General features: G+C 46.2%; 1 protein-coding gene and 2 long non-coding RNA genes across 3 annotated transcripts; all 3 read left to right on the top strand.

Moving 5' to 3' along the window:
• The first annotated feature begins 461 nt into the window (after positions 1 to 461).
• On the top strand, positions 462 to 3979 carry LOC123185616 (uncharacterized). Its single transcript, XR_006493445.1, has 3 exons — positions 462 to 664; positions 824 to 1325; positions 3299 to 3979. It is a non-coding gene; the product is annotated as an uncharacterized lncRNA (long non-coding RNA).
• A 5700-nt stretch (positions 3980 to 9679) lies between these two features.
• On the top strand, positions 9680 to 11776 carry LOC123185615 (uncharacterized). Its single transcript, XR_006493444.1, has 3 exons — positions 9680 to 10066; positions 10294 to 10360; positions 11169 to 11776. It is a non-coding gene; the product is annotated as an uncharacterized lncRNA (long non-coding RNA).
• Positions 11777 to 14792: 3016 nt separating this feature from the next.
• On the top strand, positions 14793 to 16233 carry LOC123185614 (2-oxoglutarate-dependent dioxygenase DAO). The gene is made up of 3 exons (XM_044597470.1): positions 14793 to 15327; positions 15416 to 15734; positions 15829 to 16233. Exons 1-3 carry the CDS (start codon positions 14993 to 14995, stop codon positions 16069 to 16071), a joined length of 897 nt encoding a protein of 298 aa, XP_044453405.1. The 5' UTR covers positions 14793 to 14992; the 3' UTR covers positions 16072 to 16233.
• Positions 16234 to 21474: the final 5241 nt, after the last annotated feature.

Raw genomic sequence — 21474 nt, 5'->3', positions numbered from 1 at the left:
TTAAAAAAAGTTTGTCAAAACCTATCAACATGGGATCTAGTTTTGAAGATCTTGACGTGAGAAATTCAATGGTGAAAACGGCTCGAGATTTGGACGCACAGTTTAAAAGATAAAACATTTTGAATAAACGGATCTATGAAAAAAGAGAAAACTCACATGTTGCGACAAGTGACGTGCTACATGTGCACCACTTGTCAGGACCTGAAAAAATGGAGTGTTCTTTGCAACCAATACTCTAATTTCGCCAAACTAATCAAAGAAGCTACAGCGAGCGAGCGACCTACCAGCGATCGAAAAAAAAGTCAAAATAGGCCGGCCTAGTTTAAGTCGAAGGGAAGATAAAGTCAAAAGCGCGCATATCATCCCGAGCCCGAGCGATTTTTGGGCGGTACGGAATATACCCGGGCTCTGTTACAAGACTAATAATTGGCCTGGGCGGACTAAGTTCGGAAAGAGATTGCCCAGGCCGCAAGACTAGGTTTGGGCCAGCGCCATCGGATCGATCTAGGGTTTAATTACCTGCCAAGGATTTCTCAAAAAAAAAAATTACCTGCCAAGGGCCGCCGCCCCCCTAGCTAAGCCGTGAGAACCGAGAAGCATGCCGCTGAGCGTTGCCGCCGAACCCGAAAGAGCATGTTGGAGTGCCATCTTCTGCTCTCTGCAGGTATTACACATGTATCCGCCCTTTTGATTGTGAATCTGCTAGCTAGACGAAATAGTTCACCCAACATCGATCTGATCGATGGAAGCATGATTGATTACTGTCATAGGAGTATCTCTTTCTTTTTCATTATTTACAGTACTCGATCCTCTCCTGAAACAGGCCTGCATCTCTGAGCCCATTAGATTTATTCATTACGGCACTCTCGATGTTGTTCGACGGCTTTTTTTTAATAGAGGTGTAAGGGAAAGGGCAAGGGGAACGGGAACGGGAACGGGAGAAGAAACTGTCAATCCTGCTGATGAGCAAACTGGAGACAAAAATTCTCCTGCTGCAGATGATGATTACAGCGAGCAGCTTGCTGAATTTCGGCGATCGCTACGATGGCAGTAACTGTGGCGACTACTATGACACAGATGGCGACTGGTCTGAGATCTGTGCATATGATGACTACAGAAAGGATATTCCACCGAGTCTCAAAATTGGCTATCACGGAGACAGCATTAATGTATCGATGGCTTACAGCTTATCTCGGGACTTGGTGGAGCTGTTATCTGTGCGTCCCCGATTTCCCTTCGTGGGCACCTTCGTTGCTTTCAACGATCGTTCCCATTACTACTGCAACTCGCAGAATGGACCACTTCATCGTAATGTTGATTGACAGGTATATGTAATGCACCCTCTGTTTCATACTAGAGCGCTTCTTTGGCTTATTCGATTTGAAGATATTTCATATGGTTTTTGTAGGACTTGGATCCTTAGAATGTTACCTCGTAGGATTAGAACTTTAAGACAATTTCCTTTATGATTCATTTGCAATCTATTTTGGAGTTGTAGATATAGACTGGCACAATCCAATTCAACATTTTGTTCATTCAGGTTTGATTGTGTCAATAGTTTCTATAGCTGGAATTTGGTTTATCATTGGATGAACTGCATTCCTAATATTGCTACCAAGAAAAAAAATAGTAGCTACAGCTAGTCCATGAGTAGCCCGCCATCGCATTGTAAACATAGGATAGATTCGATCTGTCGTTATTTAGGGCCTCTTAAAAGGATCTATGAATTCATCAATTTGTTATAAAGAAACAAAATGGCCGTTTATTAATGGAATTCCTTGTCGGCATTCCGTGAAATACTCGTTTGGCCGAAGACTTCAAAACACGTCATAAGCTAAACCCGTACTAACAAATAACCAACATGCAATGAACAGGGAAGGTATTACATTCAACCTTCCGTTAGAATCCCTTTGTTTCTTCTACGTTGTCAAACACTCTTGCATCTGAATTTTTAGGGACAATTTCATTCAAAGGAATTCGTGTGGAATTTTCTCTATGTTAGTTGTATGATTTGTAGGATTACAATCCATATGAAATTTCCATATGGTTTTCGTGTGCATGATCAAACATCCATAGAACTTTGTAGTACTCCATTTGTTCCTTTATGTTAGGCGTATTTGTCTTTTAACTATATTCTAATGTAAGGGGTATTTATAACCCCATATAATTCCGCTTTTACTCCTCCACCCATCATGTACATGGCAACCTCATGATAAAATCAAGCCAACCTCCCAATCGATTGGTTGAACACACACAAAAAAACTCCCAATATTTTTATTTTGGTTTGTATGCAATCCTTCTTCTTGGGGGATGCCTTGCGTGGCCCCATGGTTTTCGAGTCGAACGACTAAAAGTTGGCCTTGCCTGTCATATTTTTTCCCATTTGCTTGCACAATCCCCCCATGAAACCTAGATCGCCACAGAATTTCCCCAACCCAAACCTATCCTGGCTTATGCGACCCTCTCCCTTGGCTGCCGCCGCCCCCACAATCCTGCCGACCGGTGCCGCCGCAAGCTGGTCTGCTCCTCCCTTGATTGTTGCTGCTGCTCGTCTGCTCCTCCCCTGGTGCTGCGGCTCCTCCCTTGGTTGCCGCTGACTATTAATAAGTATATACATTTACTATGGTAAAATTTTTTGTACAGTCAGGACTAGTCAAGAGTCGCTACCCCAGAACACTCGTTGACTCAAAAACATTGCATGACCCATGCAAGTAGAGTAGGAGATCATGTATGCAGGCGACTTCGCTATTGCGGGCCACCGAATCGACTTGCTTCCGTCTAAAGAGGATTCCAGCTTGTGTTTCCGGTCTTTTAATCTTTCCATCGAAGGGATTAGCAAGGTGTACTTCAGCCCCAATTGCTCCTTAATTATGTCTCTTGGTCATTATGTCAAAAATAATACACCTTAGATAAAGGAACGTGGTGAGTATAAGATGGCATGCCGTTCTGTTCATGTGTTTTTCCTATACATGCATTTTACAATTCTTGCAAATAGAAGCGGCCCTTAGTTCTGTAACCCTAATGTAATTCTAATCTGTTTTTCAAGTTCCTGGGCTCGAGAATCCTGTGAATAGAATAAGCTCTAGCTTTTATGTTTTTTTCTCCACATTACAACGCGTCTTATAAAATAGAGACACGTCGAGCCTATGCATGCAACAACATCTATCACCAATGGCCCTATGAGTTGATGCATTCAGACTAAACAACCTATCTTTAACTTATTGAAATGAAGGCGGTATATCTTTATTTTTGTTTTTTGCATCTTTTGAATCATTTTATTCCATTGCCATATGCGCAGGGTAATTTGATTCTCAGGGCAGAAGGGGCGGCGCTTGAGGACTATTTCCGCATTAAAGTTGAAATCCCAGAGGATGATAACCGGATTGACACTGCAAACTACGTCTTCTATGTGGACCCGTACTTCTGTAACAGTGTCATTGTCCACACAATGCCAACAAGATATTTCCGTGATATAGACGTGTTTTTCGTGCCGATGTATCGTGCTATACAGGCCAGCTTGTGTGTCAACCTTGATCTCACATCTGGCAGTGGCTGTAGCTATGCATATGGCGAAATCACAGCGCACCATGAGTTCTACGGCGACTTCAACGTCCTGCTTTTTCAGTGTGGAGAAGATGATATGGCAGAGGTTGTTGATGGCAGACTTCCATTGTTGCGGACTTGGGCAGCTGTTCCGATATACTTAGAGCCGCTCTTGATAATCAAGCTGAACCTTAGTGTTTTTACTAATTCTGACCATGTTAATGACGGTCATGCCATCTCCTTCCAAGGTGATCTTACCTTCTACCATGACCAGTATGAAAAGACAATCTGCAATGCTGACCATGGTACAGTTGAAGTGCAGATTGGGTACCGTTAATTGCCCAGCAGGGGGATGCTATCCATTGTAAATTAACCTTTTATATGTATGATATTGCTGTATGGATCAGCTGGATTTATGTCATATCTCTCTCTGAATGGCTGGTCGGTTATCATGTCTTTTTTGGTGTTCTGGTACATTATGTTGCCGCTGGATGTGGACCCATGATATTTTTTCTGAAGTGTTGTGTCGGCTTCATGCTTTTGCTCGTAATACGTCAACGCGTGGAAATTGTTTTACAGTTCTGAGACGTGTCGTGTCCATCGCTGCCTCTCCTCACGTTTATATGCCCCAATTTGGCCACCGAAGATTCCAAGCCTGGGGGCATACAGGTTTGTGCACGCTGTGCAGGGGCGGCAGATCAAGCCTGGATGCCTTTACATTGTGGCAAATTCATTGTATTCACCATCGAATTTTTATTTATAAGTTACCATGTCATTTTTATTGTGCATATCATTGCCAAATTCTTTTTGTACACAGCGTACGTTAAAATCTGCTATGACCTTTATAAAACAGGTTTTTGTCTTTTCCAATTTGTTTTGCCGTGATGTTTTAGTGAACATATTATTTCTTCCACCGACAAAAAAAATAGCATATTATTTCTTCAATTTTGACATGGAACATGACAAATTTATGTTTATATGCAGCTTAACCATGGCAAATTTACTGTACAAACCATGTCAAATTAATTTTAAATACCATGACAAAATTTCCAAAACTTGAAATGTTTTTAGAGAACTAAATTTACCATGTGTCTATGGAAAATTATTACATTTGCCATCTGTTCGAAGAAATAATCCCCAACTTTGCCATGTGTCCATTACAAATTCCCAAAACCTGACATGTGCTTTTAGAGGAAAAAGTTATAAATTTTGCCATGTGCCCATGAAAAATTCCTGAATTTTCCATATTTTGAAAGATCATAATAAATTATTTTTATATACAAGCACACACTTTTTTGCAACGCAAGAATTAGCCGAGTGAACACTATGAATTTTTTATAAATTTGACATGATTTTTACAAAAAAATCAATTTTTTCATAATCTGCCATGTTAAAATCCACTTTGTATTTTATTTTTGCCATGATTTAGATAAACATTTTTCTGTTAAAAATTTTCATAGGAACATTCCCGTTTCGTTTATAAATAGTAATAATGCCCGTGCATTACAATGGGAGAAAAAAAGTCACATTACTCATCGCTAAAAATGGTGGATGAGCGATCGATGGTGGAAAGGTGAAAAAAACATCCCTAACAAAAAATATAGACATATAAAATAGCACAGATTATTATGAGAAAACTATAAAACTAACTTATAATACCATATGAAATGACCCTTGTAGAATGCATAGAACTGTAATCCAGCCATCCATTTTATGATGATATGTTAAAAAACTTTAATTGTGCTATTACTGGCTCATGTTTCAATTGGTAAATAAGAAACTTAATGGCGTTGCGTGTCGTTTGAGGATGAAAACTATTATGCCCCCATGAAAGAATTGTTTCAATTCTTTAAAGAGAGAACCATACAACAAAAACCTGCCAAACTCAAGGGTTCAACATACTCTGAATCAATTCATACACTCAGAAATATAAATTCATGCCATATACATTCAGCTTCTACTACAAATAAATTGTAGTTGGAAACCTAGCAAGTATTACACTTCAAAGACCAAAAGCTTGAAAGCGGCATCACTTGTTAGTCCAAGCACCATCTATATATGGCAATTGTATCGGTTGTATAATACTTTGTTTTTGGGCGAACGTTCTACAATCTAAAGATACAGTGTGATAAAAGCAATTGATCACCATCCTCTTTCTCTGGACTAGAGCAAGCACACCGCTGATAAATCAACATTATATAATGCCCTATTGAAAAGTGAAAACTGGGAACAAAGAACATCACCTACAATAGTTAGTATTCTTATGTAGAATGGAATTAAATTCATGACTTTGGTAATAAAAACAAAAGAAGTCAATACATCAATGGTGTTTTGTGTGTCACTTTACTACTAATGAAATGCAAATTTTGTAATTTATCTTTCTCATCTTTAAAAACTCATGAAAGCTAGAAGTGAATTTTTTCAAAAGGAACCCTCTCTAATCTGGTGTAAGGATGCATGCAATTATGTTAATTATTAAGCAAAGGAAATTTCGAAAATGAATCTGCTCAATTTTGGAATGAACAACCTACTGCTCCTTTTTGATCTTGATTGTTCCTTCCAAATAGCCTATTCTCAGAGCATTCTCTTCTCTATAGCAGCAGCAAGATCCTATATACATCTAATCCAATCAAACACATACATCGGAAAACACTAATCCAAATACACATCCCAAATCACAAGAAGCATAACTTTGTCGTGGATAGGTCATGTGCAACCTTGGCCCTTCAAAGATTTTGCTAGTGCTTCTTGAGGCTTTTTTTAAAGAAAAAAATCTTTAGCTTGTCATTAGTCCTGCTCGAGCCCCGGCAGAAGGACTCTCGCGTGGCTGGCAAAGAGGATGAGTCGGGGTTCCGGGCGGAGAGAACACCCATCTGAGCAATGGGCTTGGTGTAGTAGTGCATGCCGTTAGTGTATGATAAATAGATACGATCACAAATCATCTTTTTTATCCTAGCATGGGTCAGATCATAACTTGTTGAACTATACCAATAGTGCTAACTACAACGTGAGCAGTACTACGATGGATCTACTAGATAAAAAGGCATTCCTCCATACCAGTTCCAAACACAGCTGGCATCATCTCATGGACATGACAACGATACTAGTTCTCATGCCATAGCCTCGACCGACAGTTGGCCAAAAGCAATGGCTGCCATGGTGCCCTTCTTAAATTATGTAGGATGCGACTTTGTCTCAGGAATATATATGGAAGGTTAATTAGCCTCGCTTTCATTTCTCCTCATTTCTCTGTGACGTCACCTTTGAATCCTCTATGTGAATCAATCTTGTTGATTTTAATAGGTCGTGCAGTTAATTAGCCTCTCTTTATTTACTCATTTTTCTGTCATTATCTCAGAGATGAGGAAACTCAAAGACGTATATTAATCTGGTAGATTGTATGTAAGGGACCGAGGTGGGACTACTAAATACGTGAATCGACCTTCACTTTTAGCTGAGTTGGCCATGACATTATACAGTGGGTGATAGGTTTTGAGTTCGACTCTGCTCACAAGCAAGTTTTTTTTGTGTGCTTCAAACGGGATAGGTGGGCCAACAAGTATTCAGGATAGGTGGGTCATTCTGTTATCCTGGCTCGCACGAACGACGAAAGAAACTTGGCTCTATGAATTAGTACCACCTTGTGTATTTTTAATAGGAGACGGATGAAAATCGGGTGAAATGCACCTTGCTTTATTAATATGTATAGATTAGCGCATTGCTATTTTAATTTTTAAGATAACATGGCACATTTATTGAATATACCATGGTAAATTGTTAAATTAGAGGATGAAACTTTAATTAAATATAGCATTACAATTTTCTTAAATTACGGCATGCCATTTAGTAAATTTGTGCTTTATGCCTTCTATGTATCATCATTTTTTCCTAATGGCAATTTTTATTTCTTGCAAGAAGCAGTTAAGTAGGCCTAGCCCTTTTTTCCTCCCCGTTCTCTCGACTAGCATGGGGGCTCACGATGGAGCCCGCTAAAGCGAACATTCAACGTACGCTCGCGTCAAGGATGCACCGGTGGGCCGGCCTAGTATTTCCAGTTGTGACTAATGGGTCAGCCCAACTTCCAGGTTAGTTACTTTTGTTTATATTTTGAACATATATTAAACACATCTATCCCTAATAATAATAAACTACGGATTGACTCCGTGGATTCGCCGTCACAATACGCTTTCTTTCCGTGAATTTACGCTTTCAGTTTAAACTTAAAACATATATGCAAGGTGGTACTAATTCGGGGAACCACGTCGCAATATTTTCGCAGGTACATGATCTGTCGTCCGCACTACTACCTGGGCCTTGCCTGAGATCGTCTCACATGGCTGAAGCGTTGCCACTTGGGCCTCAGCCCGTCCGGCCATCCGCTGCGCAGTGGCCCAAAAATCTGCTAAAAATCTGCTCTCATCCCCTTCCATGGCGTGACATCTTGGCACAAGGTTTGGTGCGCAGAATAGGAGATGGTGCATCCACTAATATTTGGCGACACAACTGGATACCGCGAGACAATTACAAGCGCCCTATAACAGCTCTCGTCCAAAATCCACCGGACCGAGTATCACAACTCATTGATGTCACATCGGCTAGCTGGAATGAGGGCCTGGTCCGAACGATTTTCACTACCTTCGACGCCGAGGCAATTCTCAAGATCCCTTTGTGCACGCGTCGTGTTGACGATTTTTGGGCGTGGCATCATGACCCTAGGGGGAGATTCAGTGTTCGGTCTGCCTATCACATGATTCTCAAGACTAAGCACGACAGGGAAGCATGGTTGCATGAGGAGGGAGGCACCTCATATGAGGCCAGTGAGACCAACAACTGGTCCATGATTTGGCATATCCAAGTACCCTCGAAACTCAGGATGTTTCTATGGCGATTGGCCCAACAATCTATGCCAACTCGGACTGTTTTGCATCACCGTCATATGTCAACCGAAAACTCTTGCTTACTCTGTGGAGCCGGGGACACATGGAAGCATGCACTGATTACATGCCCTATGTCTGCGAGTATATGGGCTCTGGCTCCGGAGGATTTGGTGCAACACATGGTAGAACGAGGAGAGGAGAACCCAAAAGATTGGCTCTTTGCTATACATGAAATATTAACAAAAGAGCAGTTTGATCGTTTGGTGGTGTCTCTTTGGGCAATATGGGGAGCCAGGAGGAAGGCCATTCATGAGAGTATCTTCCAATCTCCTCACTCGGTCGACAGCTTCATATCTAGCTACTTGGGGGAGTTGCTAGTGATCAATGCCAAAACCCCGGCTGTCACGGCGTAGAGATGCGTCAACCCAAGGGGGTGGCTGGCCTCGTCGGCGGGGAATGCCAAGATTAACGTTGATGCGGCTGTATCGAGGCAAGGGTTCGGCTCAATTGGAGTGATTTGTAGAAATCATGAAGGCATGTTCATCGGCGCATCAACTTGTGGCTTCAGCAACATTGCAGACCCACCGACCCTCGAAGCTCTAGCCATTAGAGAAGCCTTGGCACTGGCGGATGACCTATATTTGAGGCGGGTTGAAGTTGCATCGGATTGCAAAGTGGTCATAGAAGACTTACAGAAGGACAATCTTGCGAGCTACAGTGCAATTGTACATGAAATAATAGCCCACTCTTCAGTTTTTGAGTTCTGTAATTTTAAACATGAGTCTAGGAGCTCCAATTATGAAGCTCACAACTTAGCGAGGCATGCATTATCTCTCAGTGGTGGCCGCCGTGTCTGGTTAGGCCATCCCGGGAACCTACCTTCCGTCCCTGTAAACATTGTGACGAATTAATAAAGCCTCGTGACGTTGCCTCAAAAAAAGAAGCAGCGACCGCCGCCACCCTCCCCCAGCGTCGGCCTCAATTGCATTGCCTCAACGCCCGACGCCCGAATCGCAGCCCTCCACCAGATGAACGCTGCCCGCCACCACTACTACCTCCGTCCCGGTGTATAAGTCATTCGCGTAGTTCTAGGTCGATAATTTAACTATCTGAATATGTATTATATGTGACAAAAAATATATATTTAAAAACTACATCCGTGTGAAAATCTAGTGGTATACTTTTCATGACATATAACACATATTTAATTCCTTAAATTGATGACCTAGAACTACGCCCGGACGGAGGGAGTAGATCGTTGCTGCCGCGCAGTTCCTCTGTCCGCGAGGCGCCACCATCTCCGAGCCGCCGTGGATCTCGTGCGGATGGGTGATTGGGCTGGCCGCCTGCGTGGCCCTAGCGAGCTCGCCAGCCGTTGCCGAAGACCCAAATCCCCGAGCTCGACGAGCTAGCTAGCCATCCTGGATGCCTTGCGGAGAAACCTTGCCATGGGCTATGAGCCCCGTAGCCACCTCGCCAGCTGCCGTTGGAGCCGAGCAGGTAGGCGGACGAGGACGAGGATAGCGCGTACAACGAAGCTATTCCAGGGGACAACGTGGAGTTCCAGCAAAGAGGTTCAGTTCAGTTCAGAACTTTTGAACGCCAAGTGGTTCAGTTCAGAACTTGGCTTGGTGGATGTAGTGCTGGTAATCTCAAACTTGCTCCTCTCAACTTCAGTAAAAGAATTCCCGGGATTGGATATATGTGTGCATGCACAGTGGTGTGTGATGGGATGGTCTATTGCTGGTTTAATTAGCTGGGTCTGTACAGTTTAGGCCAGGAACAGAAGCCAGCGGGATGCTCATCATTTGTCACATCCATCTCTACTGAATTATGTTCATCTTTGAAATTTTGGTTCGTTTTCTTTCTGCAGGATGCGTAAAAAAATCGAAGGTAGCAGCTCAAAAAGATGAAACTTGGAAGTCCATTGCCATCTTGAGGTCTGTTAACCTTCAATTTATAAACATATATGCTCAGCTATTTGTCGAAATATGTCTCACTGAAACCTACTGTACAATCCAAATTATCAGTTTTTGTTTGGGTGGGAGTGAGAGAACAAAGCTCCAATATCCACTTAGATAGCACTGCTGGTCTTTTACATTGCAATCTGCACTTACTTGTGATCAACGGAGACTGGCGTGAATTTCCCCTAAAATAGATCCATGTCTGCACCATTATATATAACTCATTTTAGAAATATGCACCTACATATGTTCTCGGACAAGTGGAACCCATGTTAAGATTAAGCATGTCTTTCACACTTCAGCTTTCCTTTAGTATGTGCCTCTATCAGGCTCACTATTGGGAAAGCCCTGTTAGTCATGCACAACATACTATATCTTGAATGAGGTGAAAAGATAATAGTCTATTTTTATAGTCCTTTAGAAAGACTCTTTTTGGTTCTGTACAAAACTACAGATAATAAATTCAAGAGGATTTAATGAGTTAATTGTGCCCATGAGAGGTTATCTTGATGTTAGACTTGGTGTAGCATGTTGCATGTCACATGACCTATATATATCAATACAGTGAGATGTTATTACCATGATATCTATTCTGCTCTTTATCGGAAAAAAAGAATATCTATTCTGCTACCATCTTCGTATTATTACTCTTTCATTGAAAACTTATACTTAACTTGGTATTGAGGGGCTGTTATGGTACTGGAAGTCTGCTGCATTGTTCTATCTACCATCGACCATCATTACTAAAAAAATTGTTCTTCTTGCTGTTGGTCACTTTGTGCAGAGAGCAGTTCGTTGTCAAACCTATGATGTGGTTTGACTAATTAGGCCAGGATCTGAGAATCACATGAGCTGGTGTAGATTGTAAACTCTGAACCTAAGCGAATTTGTTTATTGCAGTTTGCAAGTGCTTTGCTGGTGATGTTTTTTTTACGGTGGAAAAGGGAGTATTACTTCTCAGTGATAGATGTACAATCAGCTGCTAAGAATTCGGTTACAATGATAGGAAGACCCTCTAGCCACATATGGGCACAGTCCCTTGAGAAACTTGCGAATGCATCAGCACATCTATTTTGTTTTCCTTTGAGCAGAACAATAGAAAACACCTTACTACCAGTAAGTAGGTAGCTCGTGAACTTCAGCTACCAGGTGCCCCATCGTAGAGTGATCCTTCTCCTTACTTTCTAGGCCAGTTTCAGCCTTTTCTGTTTGGCGCACTCGACCACTCTGGGAAGTCATCGTGCACTCAAGCCTAGGAACTTCCGGTAGACAGCAACTCGATACGGCTAGCTTTGCTAGCTAGCTACGTAGTCAAACTGTACAATGTACAACGTACAACTGTTGTTATCTTTCTTATCTCCTCCCAATTGCACAATCAATTTTTGTAAGGAATTTCACCACAACAGTATTATTGTAAATAGTATGCTGAAATCAGCAAAATGTGGTCATAGGCTTAGCCATTGAAGATTATGTTTTTTTCCTCCCGTTGTAACGCACGGGCCCTTTTGCTAGTATATTCTAAACTTTGAAATCAAGAATTTAAGAAAAATGTTAATTTAGCGTAAATGTTTTGTTAGCGTAACTTAAGAAAATGTTGATATATTTGAAAAAGTAGACATCAAAACATATATTTGAAAAAATATTAAACATGTATATAGGAAAGTTAAACCTGGATAAAAAATGTTTTAGATATATACCAAAAAAGTATAATGTGCATGAAAACAATATACATTAAAACATATATTCAAAAAATGTTAATCATGTAACTAAAAATATATTAAACGTGTAAACAATTTTTTTGGATATATAATAAAAATATATGATGTGTAAAAAGAAAACATATGATAATCGGGAAAGAAACAAAGAAACCCAAAGAAAAAGAAAAAATGAAACCGAGGAGAACTAGTAAAAAAGAGAGTGAAAAACAAGAAAGAAACAAAGAAAAATACGAGAAAAAAGAAAAATCAGAAAAAAAATAGAAAAGCAACCAAATAATATAGCTAACGACCTTCTTCGTCCGAAACCCGAGCGAGCCGCCAGCGTACAGAAAAAAGAAAAGATAGACTGGGCAATACCTACGCGAGGGACTAAAAACTTCACCCAGGGGAGCATGTATCTCGCTATAAGCTTTATATGGCTCCCGCACGCTCGGTGGTCCATAATCTTACACTCCCTCCAGTTGCGTAATGTAGTGTGTATAGTTTTTTTTTTTTTTGAAAAGTGAACCTTTTGAAAACGTTGATCAAGTTTATAGGGAAAACTATTTATATATACAATACCAAATATATGAAAGATGAAACTACATCTTACCATGAATCTAATAGTATATGTTTGACATTTTAGATGCAAGTATTTTTCTTCACAAACTTGGTCAAAATTTGTGAGGTTTGAATCTTCAAAAAAATACATATGCACTAAATTAGATATGGAGGGTGTATGTTTTACGAAAAAGTTTTTCTACCGGTGCAGGGATGTACCGGTGTGTAATCCACCGTTCACCACTTTTGTCAAGATTCGTGCAGGTTTTATACACTTTCTTTTCATATGCAAGTACAGCAGATTAAACAGAGCTATACTAGTACTTGTGTCAGACAATGTCAGATTTTACATAGGAGAGAGGGAGAGGTGCAGAGAATAGTGCATGCGTGCATTTCTCACCACATACACGGCTGCATGTGTTCTCTTTCTCCATACAATTGACATGTATTTAATTTCATCCTCATATTTTGAATGACTAATATCTGTTAAACGAAACGTCCATTATTGAAACTTTTTATATATTCGGAATCGTGATGACAAGATCTTCAGAACAAGATCAATCTTCGATATACTTAAACTACTTCTAATTTTCTATATTTCAGTTATCTTTGAAATGACTTTCAGAAAACACAAAATTGTTTCGCAGTGAAATGATTTTATTTCACACATTTTAAAAGATGGATTTAGGCTCATTCAAAATTTATTTCACTCATTTTCTAAAGATGGATTTAGGCTCATTCAAAATTTATTTCACACATTTTCAAAGGATGGATTTAGGCTCGTTCAAAATTTATTTCACACATTTCAAAAACTGATTTCACTCATTTCATCAAAAAACCGATTTCACTCATTTGATATAACTGATTCCAGTTGTTTGAACTCGTTTCAATTGAAAGAAAAACATGTTTTAATAATTTCCAAAAGCAAAGTTCGCCCATTTGATACTCGATGCCAGGAACTGATTTCAATTACTTCAGAAAACATATTTCACACAATTCAAAAAGTTATCAATTGAAAAAACAATTTCACTCGCTTCATAAAACAGATTTCGCTCATTTATAAAAATACAATTTCACTTATTTCAAAACATTTGTTTCACTGAATTAAAAAACTTATTTCACTTATTTCAGAAAATTGATTTCAATCATTAAAAAAACCCATTTCTTTATGTTCAAAAAACCAATTTTACTCATATGAAGAAACTTATTTCAATCATATGAAGAGAATAATATTACTTGGTTGTGAAAACATATTTCACTTAGTTGATGCAAAGAACTGATTTCAATTATGTCAAAAAACCTATTTCACACACTTCAAGAAGTTATCAATAGAAAAAACAATTTCACTCGCTTCATAAAACAGATTTCGCTCATTTATAAAAATACAATGTCACTTATTTCAAAACATTGGTTTAACTGAATTAAAAAAAAGTATTTCACTTACTTCAGAAACCTGATTTCACTCATTTCAAAAAATATATTTCACTAGTGCCGCATCTCTGAAATAACAAGTTCACATTGAAATATGTTTCATATGCATGATTGTTTTTCTTCAGAAAACGGTTTCAATTATTTCAATACCGATTACAATTATTTGGAATAAGTAATTTTGAAATGAGTGAAATTGGAATTTCGATATGATTGAAATAGCAAAAATTAAACTAGTTTAAATACATTCAAGATTGGTCTTGTTCTAAAGATCATGTGTTCAGGAATTTGAATATATAAAAAATTTCAGTGATAGATCATTATCAGGTTGGTCATCTAAAATTTTAAACAAAGAGAAAATGCATGGATATGTTGGAGAGAGATGATGCATGTACCACCTCTGTAAAAAGTACTACACTATCCTGACACTGATTTGACTAAAATCAGAAATACAAGAGGTGCTCTTCACCAAATACTTTCATATATACATGCATATGGTCCCACAACTTTACACACGTCAGTACATCATTGGTGGAAAGACCACCGGTAGCTCCCCGCTCCGGTAAAAATGACTTTGCGGTATGTTTTAGCGTGGCGCTGGATAAGCTTTGAAGAAGACTAAACCTCGAATGGTTTCTTCAAAATTGAGACAATCGTGCTGTAAACAACCCCTAAAAAAATGGCAGTGGTTGACGTACACGGATATGTGTCGGCTGATTGTCTCACCAACCTCGGTACACAGCAACGGTTGTCCCGACAAGCGGCGGCGCGACTCGCCGCCCTGCCCCCTGCGTCCCTCTCACGGCCGGCCTCTAAATACTACTCCTACATCACCACGGCCGCCCCCCTGCAGTAGACCCCGCAGGCAAGCCAGCGAGATCGGCGCGTCGCGTGACTCCGCCCAGCTAGTAAAGCAGCGCCGATGGTGGAGATCCCGGTGGTCGACCTGCGGCTCGCCGGCGCGCAGCCGGAGGAGTCGGCGCGGCTGCGGGACGCGTGCGAGCGCCTGGGCTGCTTCCGCGTGTACGGCCACGGCGTGCCCGCGGCGCTCCAGGTGGAGATGAAGGCCGCCGTGCGCGCGCTCTTCGACCTCCCCGACGAAGCCAAGCGCCGCAACGCCGACATCATCGCCGGCAGCGGCTACGTCGCGCCCAGCCCCGCCAACCCGCTCTACGAGGCCTTCGGCCTCCTGGACGCCGCCGCCCCCGTCGACGTCGACGCCTTCTGCGCGCGCCTCGACGCGCCGCCCCGCGCCAGGTCGGACCAAATCGGCCGCGCCTCTCTTGGCACCAAGTCAATTTCGGATCCTCCAATTTTGACCTCAGCACACGCTAATCTGTCGCAGGGAGACCGTCAAGAGCTACGCCGAGGCGATGCACGAGCTGATCGTGGACGTCGCCGGCAAGGTGGCCGCGAGCCTGGGGCTGGAGGGCCACCCGTTCCAGGACTGGCCGTGCCAGTTCCGCATCAACAGGTACAACTACACGCAGGACACCGTGGGGTCCTCGGGCGTGCAGATCCACACGGACTCCGGCTTCCTCACCGTGCTCCAGGAGGACGACTGCGTCGGCGGCCTCGAGGTGCTGGACCCCGCCACCGGCGAGTTCGTCCGCGTCGACCCCGTCCCCGGCTCGTTCCTCGTCAACATCGGCGACGTCGGCACGGTATCATCGATTCGTTTCAGCTCTAAATTCTTGGCGAATTCGTTTCCGTCCGGTGCGCTGAGCCTCTGAGTGAGCACCCCGTCTCGTGTTTCAGGCGTGGAGCAACGGGAGGCTGCACACCGTGAAGCACCGGGTGCAGTGCGTGGCGGCGGTGCCCCGCATCTCGATCGCCATGTTCCTGCTCGCGCCCAAGGACGACAGGGTGTGCGCGCCGGAGGCGTTCGTCGACGCGCAGCACCCGCGCCGGTTCAAGGCGTTCAACTACGATGACTACAGAAAGCTCCGGCTGTCCACCGGCGAGCGCGCTGGCGAGGCGCTCGCTCGAATGGCTGCGTGACGTAGCTATCTGGCGGGGCTTGTTTAGGTTCGAGACTGTAAACTCTGAGCTGTTCAGAGAGAGCTAAGCTTCAGTCGATTATTGACGGTTGAACCAAGTGAGGCTGTGAATTGTCGTTGTTTTCATCTATCAATAAAATCTTGTACGTACTCTAAAAAAAAAGCTGGTACGAATTGCAAAAGTGAAAACTGCAAAAGGTGCAAACACGACAGCAATCTTTTTTTATTTTTATTTTTTTCAGCCAATTATTATTCTTAGAGCAACTAGTGGTCATGTGGGCAGCCCACCATGTTTTTGAAGGTTGCACGCAAGCAAATACCAAGTCATCGTTATTTGCAATCATCTGAAGTGTTGTGCTTACCTTTTCAGCGGCTCATCCATCCTCAAATTGCTCTAGATTAAGCACGTTTAACTTTAAGATTTCTTTTGAATGAGCTCATGAAAAAAAAGTTGCAACTTGTTGATATGAGTGGTCTATCATTTCTATTAAATGGGGATGTCACATCTGCCATCAAATCCATCTACACATAATGTGAATCATGTGTCATTTATGAGCCGCTAAACAAAATATGCAAGAAAAGTTTGAAGAAATTTACCTCCAGGCAAGCTGCCGAACACCTTGAGGGCGCGCGGTCGAAGGGATGGCGTGGCCGGACTACTGGAAGAAATTGCAAAGCTGCGAGGAAGCGTGGGAAGTCCAGCGACGTCTCAGCGGTGGCGATTGGGGCCAAATCACGGCGGTTCAGGCGGCAGAGTGGCACCAAACATAGGCGGCGTGGGGATGTGGGCGGTGACGGAAGGGAGCACACGTTTTGAAATGTCTATGGCGCTAATTTTTAGGTGGATGAAGTGCACATGTCTTGCCCAATCTTTAAATATGGAGGCTCGCGAGTTGGATTTGGAGCACCCACCAAAAATACGGCGATAGAGGATGGGATGAAACTCTGCTAAATGGGCCTTTATGGAAGAACCTGGCATAATGGTAGTTTTTATGAAGATCAGGCCGATATAATGACTTTGCTAAAGTTGCTCTTACCTCACATCCCTTCGATGGCGGGAGGTGGCGGTGGTAGAACAAGGTTCTGGACGAGGATATAGGTGGCGGTCAAATCGGGAATGGATGGAGACACATGTGTGGGGCTAATATTATTAGAGATATATTTGGTTTACATGTATTTTGTCGGAGTAAATGATCACGGGTAGCCTAGCCGGCTCCCCCTAGCCCTTCTGAAAAAATTACGAGCCGATCCGGCCCTTAAGAATTCAAGACGTTGGGCTGCCTTCCCCTTGCCGGCTGTCTTCCAGGCCGACTATCGGAAGGCGGCCCGGCTTTAACCCTCATGAAGAAAGCCGCGGGAGGGCCGGCTCCAAGAAGCCGGCCGCAAGAAGCCGACTCCCACAAAGCGGTCAAGATCGTACCCTCGAAGTCTGCATCCACATAACGGCGATGTAACGGGCGTGGCTACAGTAAAGCCTGCCACCCCCGAATCTCGGAGCACGCCTGGCACAGTGCGCCGTACGGGATGGCCATGACCCGTCCGACGCGGCACTGTTGCCATGTTGACCCTGATGTCACCCACGAAGGGCTGTCAGCGCGGCCCACGGGCGGTGGGCACCTTCAGGCAGAGAGACACCCGAAGGCGGCCAGGCCTCCCCCAGTCGGCCCAAGACGGGGTCGGCTCCCCGCAGCCGGCTTGCTTCCTCCCTCGAAGGAGACGCCCCATTAAGGGGACAAGACGAGGCGTGGCTACAGCGATCGCCCGCCGGGCGGCGACACTATAGCCATGCTTACCTCGGCGAAGCCCTCGTCACCAGGTTTGAGGCAACAGTGACCAGCCACCGACAAGGCCCTTGACAGTGGGGCCTGCCTGTCGACCAAGGAGCCGGCAGCCGGCGGGACCCACTAGCCGGCGGGCCCCAGCAGCCGGCGCAGAAGTCGGCGGGCGTAGACATAGACGGCTGGGGCCCAGGCCCAGCCGGATTACCATTGTACCCCCGGGGGTGGGCCTATATAAACCCCCGAGGCACCCATGCAAAGGGTTGAGCTGAGCTAGTTTTAGACACCACATAGAGAGGAGAGGAGAGCTAGTCGTGCCCTTCTTCTTCTTCTCGCCAAACAACAGCTCAAGGAGCATCTTGTAGCCACTCGTTCATCTAGTGATCATGCGGAGACCCCGCAGAGCAGCAGTAGGGGTGTTATCTCCTCGGAGAGCCCTGAAGCTGGGTAAGATTCGTCGGCGTGCATGTCTTCGCCTCATCCCGCTTCCAGACACCGGCGATGTCTTACTGGCTCCCACAATGATAAGCCACCCGTTGGCATATGTCACACCTACCACCCGACATTTGGCGCCCACCGTGGGGCCAGGTGCACCGTCGTCCGGAGACCTGTCCTGAACGGGAACCCTCTTCCTCCCCAGCGAGCGTAGCCAGCCCGGCACGCCCGATGGCGCTTGCCACGACGCGCTGCAAGGCGTCGCCAACGTCTGCGCAGCGAGCGGCCTCGCTGATCTCCTTGACGAGACCCTCATCTCCGACGAGCCCGCCTCTGACGCGGGCACCGACCACCTCGTCAACCTCCTCGGCCAGCTCCACGTCTCCGGCGAGCTTGCTGTGGACTTGGAGTCTGTTGGCTCCACCAATCCGATGCCTGTCGACTCCGACACGGCCTCGCTCGACGCTTTCCCCATCGACGTCGCGATCTACAACGACCCGCTTCCCCGGGCCGATGGCTGCGACGGTGCCATCACCGCGGTGATGGTCATCGGCCACGGCGGCGCTTCTGGCGAGAACGCCCTCGACGCCCCGCATGCAGCGGTCCACGACTTGTCCATCCCCCTCCCGGCCAATGCCGACACCGAAGCACTGGAGGCTCGCCGCCTCGCCCTCCTCGCGGAGGGCCGGAAGTTGGCTTCCATGAGACGCCTCACCGAGGCCCACCAGCGCGAAGCCGACCGCGCCGCCATTGGCACGCCGCCCCCAAGCGGGCCAAGCCGAGCCGGCGTTGTCAGATAGCGGAGCTGCCCTCGCCGACACGCTAGGAGTCGACCGCCCAGTCTACGCCACTCCACTCGAGAACCTGCGCGCCGCCCAGGCGGCCGTAGATGAGCTAGACGGACTGGGGGCCAAAGAACTCCCCCACATGACCAAACACATCCAGCAACTAATCGATGCAGCCGCACAGCGGCACGAAGCCGACGCCCGCGCGGAAAGCCCTCCCCCGCGCCGAGAGCACGACGCGACGTCCCGGACACCGACTGCGGGTAAAACCTGTGCGCGACACGAGAAGGAGCCGGCTGTCAACCGAAGCCGAACCCGGACCTCCATCGAGCGAGACGCAGAAGGCCGTCCCCAGGCCGTGGAGCGGCGGGGCAACCCGCCTCCGCCTCCGCCTCATGGGGAGAGATATCCCACCCCACCGCCTGTCGCGCATCCGACTCTCAGCGGCCGACTAGGACTCCGTGAAGGAGTCGGCGAGAACGACGCCCGCCATCGGATCGACCGCCTAGCGCGATCCCTGGCGCTAGAAGAAGAAGATGATGTCGGCCCGCCTTGCTTCGCCCCCCGCATCCGCGATGAGCCTTTCCCCAAAGGGTTCTCGCTCCCAAGAGACACGCCCAAGTACAACGGCTCCGTGAAGCCGGAAGATTGCTTGATCGACTACTCCACAGCGGTTCGCATAGCAAACAACAACGGGCGCGTTGCCGTGAAGTACGTGCCCCTCATGCTGCAAGGCACGACGCGGACCTGGCTCAATAGCCTCAGGCCCCACAACATCAACAGCTGGCTAGACTTCACAGAGGCCTTCGTCCGCAACTTCACCAGCACCTACAAGCGGGCTCCCAAGCCCAGACAGCTCTCCTTGTGCGTACAAGGCCCCGCCGAATCCACTTGCGACTACCTCACATGTTGGGCCGAGCTCCACAACTCTTGCGAGGGGGTGCACGAGGTGCAAGCCATAGAATACTTCACCGCCGGATGCCGAGAAGGCACCCTCCTCAAGCACAAGCTCCTCTGCGACGAGCCGACTACCCTCGACGAGCTTCTGGTCATAGCGGACAAGTACGCCACCGCCAACTCCTCAATGAAGACTGAACTCCGGGTAGACACGTCCGGGAAGGTAATCAACCCGGCGCCCAAGACGCCGGCTGGGGACTCCGGCCGACGCCCGTACCAGAACGACCACAAACGCAAGGGCCCCGTGCCGCTCTCCACCAGTCGGCAGGTGGTCACAGTCGAGGACAAGCAGCCCGGAGGGCGGCCCGCACCCAAGAAGCAGAAGGGCGGCAGGCCGGCTTGGCAGGTGGCCTTCTCCCATGAGCAAACTCTCGACGCCCCGGGCAAGTTCCACAGCGGCGCGAAGCCGTCCAACCACACAACCCGGAAGTGCCACTGGCTCACCCGAATCTCCAAAGGTGAAGGGCCCGCGCCGTCTCCGCCTGCTGGTCCGCCGCCTCCGGCTCCGCAGCTGCCGACCGCTCGGCCAGCAGTCGGAGTTGTGCACGATGAGTTCCCCGACGAGCATGCCGCCTATGTCGTCTTTACAAGCCAGCCCGAAGGCCGGTGTAGCAGACGCCGAGAGCACCAGGAAGTCAACGTGATCGCTACCAACCCCGCCGAGCACATGCACTGGTTAGAAAATCCTATCAGCTGGAGTCGGGCCGACCACCCAGAGGTGATGCCATCTCCCGTCTCTTATGCGTTGGTTTTGGATGCCACCCTTGCAACGGACAGGCGCGCCGCCTGTTTCTCCCGCATGCTGATAGACGGCGGGAGCAGCATCAACATCTTGTACCGTGACACCCCGGAGAAGCTGAACGTCAAGATGAAGCAACTCATGCCTACTCAGACTGTGTTCCATGGCATTGTACCTAGCCTGTCCTGTGCTCCCATTGGCAAGATCAAGATTGATGTTCTCTTTGGGGACAAGGATCATTTCCGCCAAGAAGCGATCTAGTTTGAAGTGGTGGACCTGGAGAGCCCCTACCATGCATTGCTTGGCCGTCCTGCCTTGGCCAGGTTCATGGCTGTTCCCCACTATGCTTACCTCAAGATGAAGATGCCGAGCGCCAAGGGCATCATCACCATAGCCGGCGATTACAAGAAATCTTCCGAGTGCGCTGCAGCCAACAGCCGACTGGCCGAGTCCCTTGTGATTGCCGAAGAAAAGAAGATGTTGGACCGAGTCGTGGCCGTGGACGGCAAACACCTGGCCCTACCCCCCGATCCCAAGGAGTGTGATGCCCAAGGATCTTTCCAGCCGGCCAAGGAGACGAAGAAGATACCTCTTGACCCCGAGCACCCAGAAAGGTTTGCCGTCATCGGGGCAAACCTAAACAGCAAATAGGAAGGCGAGCTCGCCGATTTCCTCCGTGAGAATCGGGATATCTTTGCATGGTCCCCTAA

Source organism: Triticum aestivum, chromosome 2A (genome assembly GCF_018294505.1).
Source record: "Triticum aestivum cultivar Chinese Spring chromosome 2A, IWGSC CS RefSeq v2.1, whole genome shotgun sequence".
Lineage (NCBI taxonomy): Eukaryota > Viridiplantae > Streptophyta > Magnoliopsida > Poales > Poaceae > Triticum > Triticum aestivum.
Note: the sequence above shows the minus strand (reverse complement) of the source record. Positions and strands in the feature narration are given on the sequence as shown.

Bases quoted from the DNA above. Each gene is read 5' to 3' on its own strand.
- LOC123185614 (XM_044597470.1), top strand. From the start codon at position 14,993: ATGGTGGAGATCCCGGTGGTCGACCTGCGGCTCGCCGGCGCGCAGCCG. The intron at 15,328-15,415 runs GTCGGACCAAAT...AATCTGTCGCAG, and splicing joins GACGCGCCGCCCCGCGCCAG to GGAGACCGTCAAGAGCTACG. The intron at 15,735-15,828 runs GTATCATCGATT...CTCGTGTTTCAG, and splicing joins ACATCGGCGACGTCGGCACG to GCGTGGAGCAACGGGAGGCT.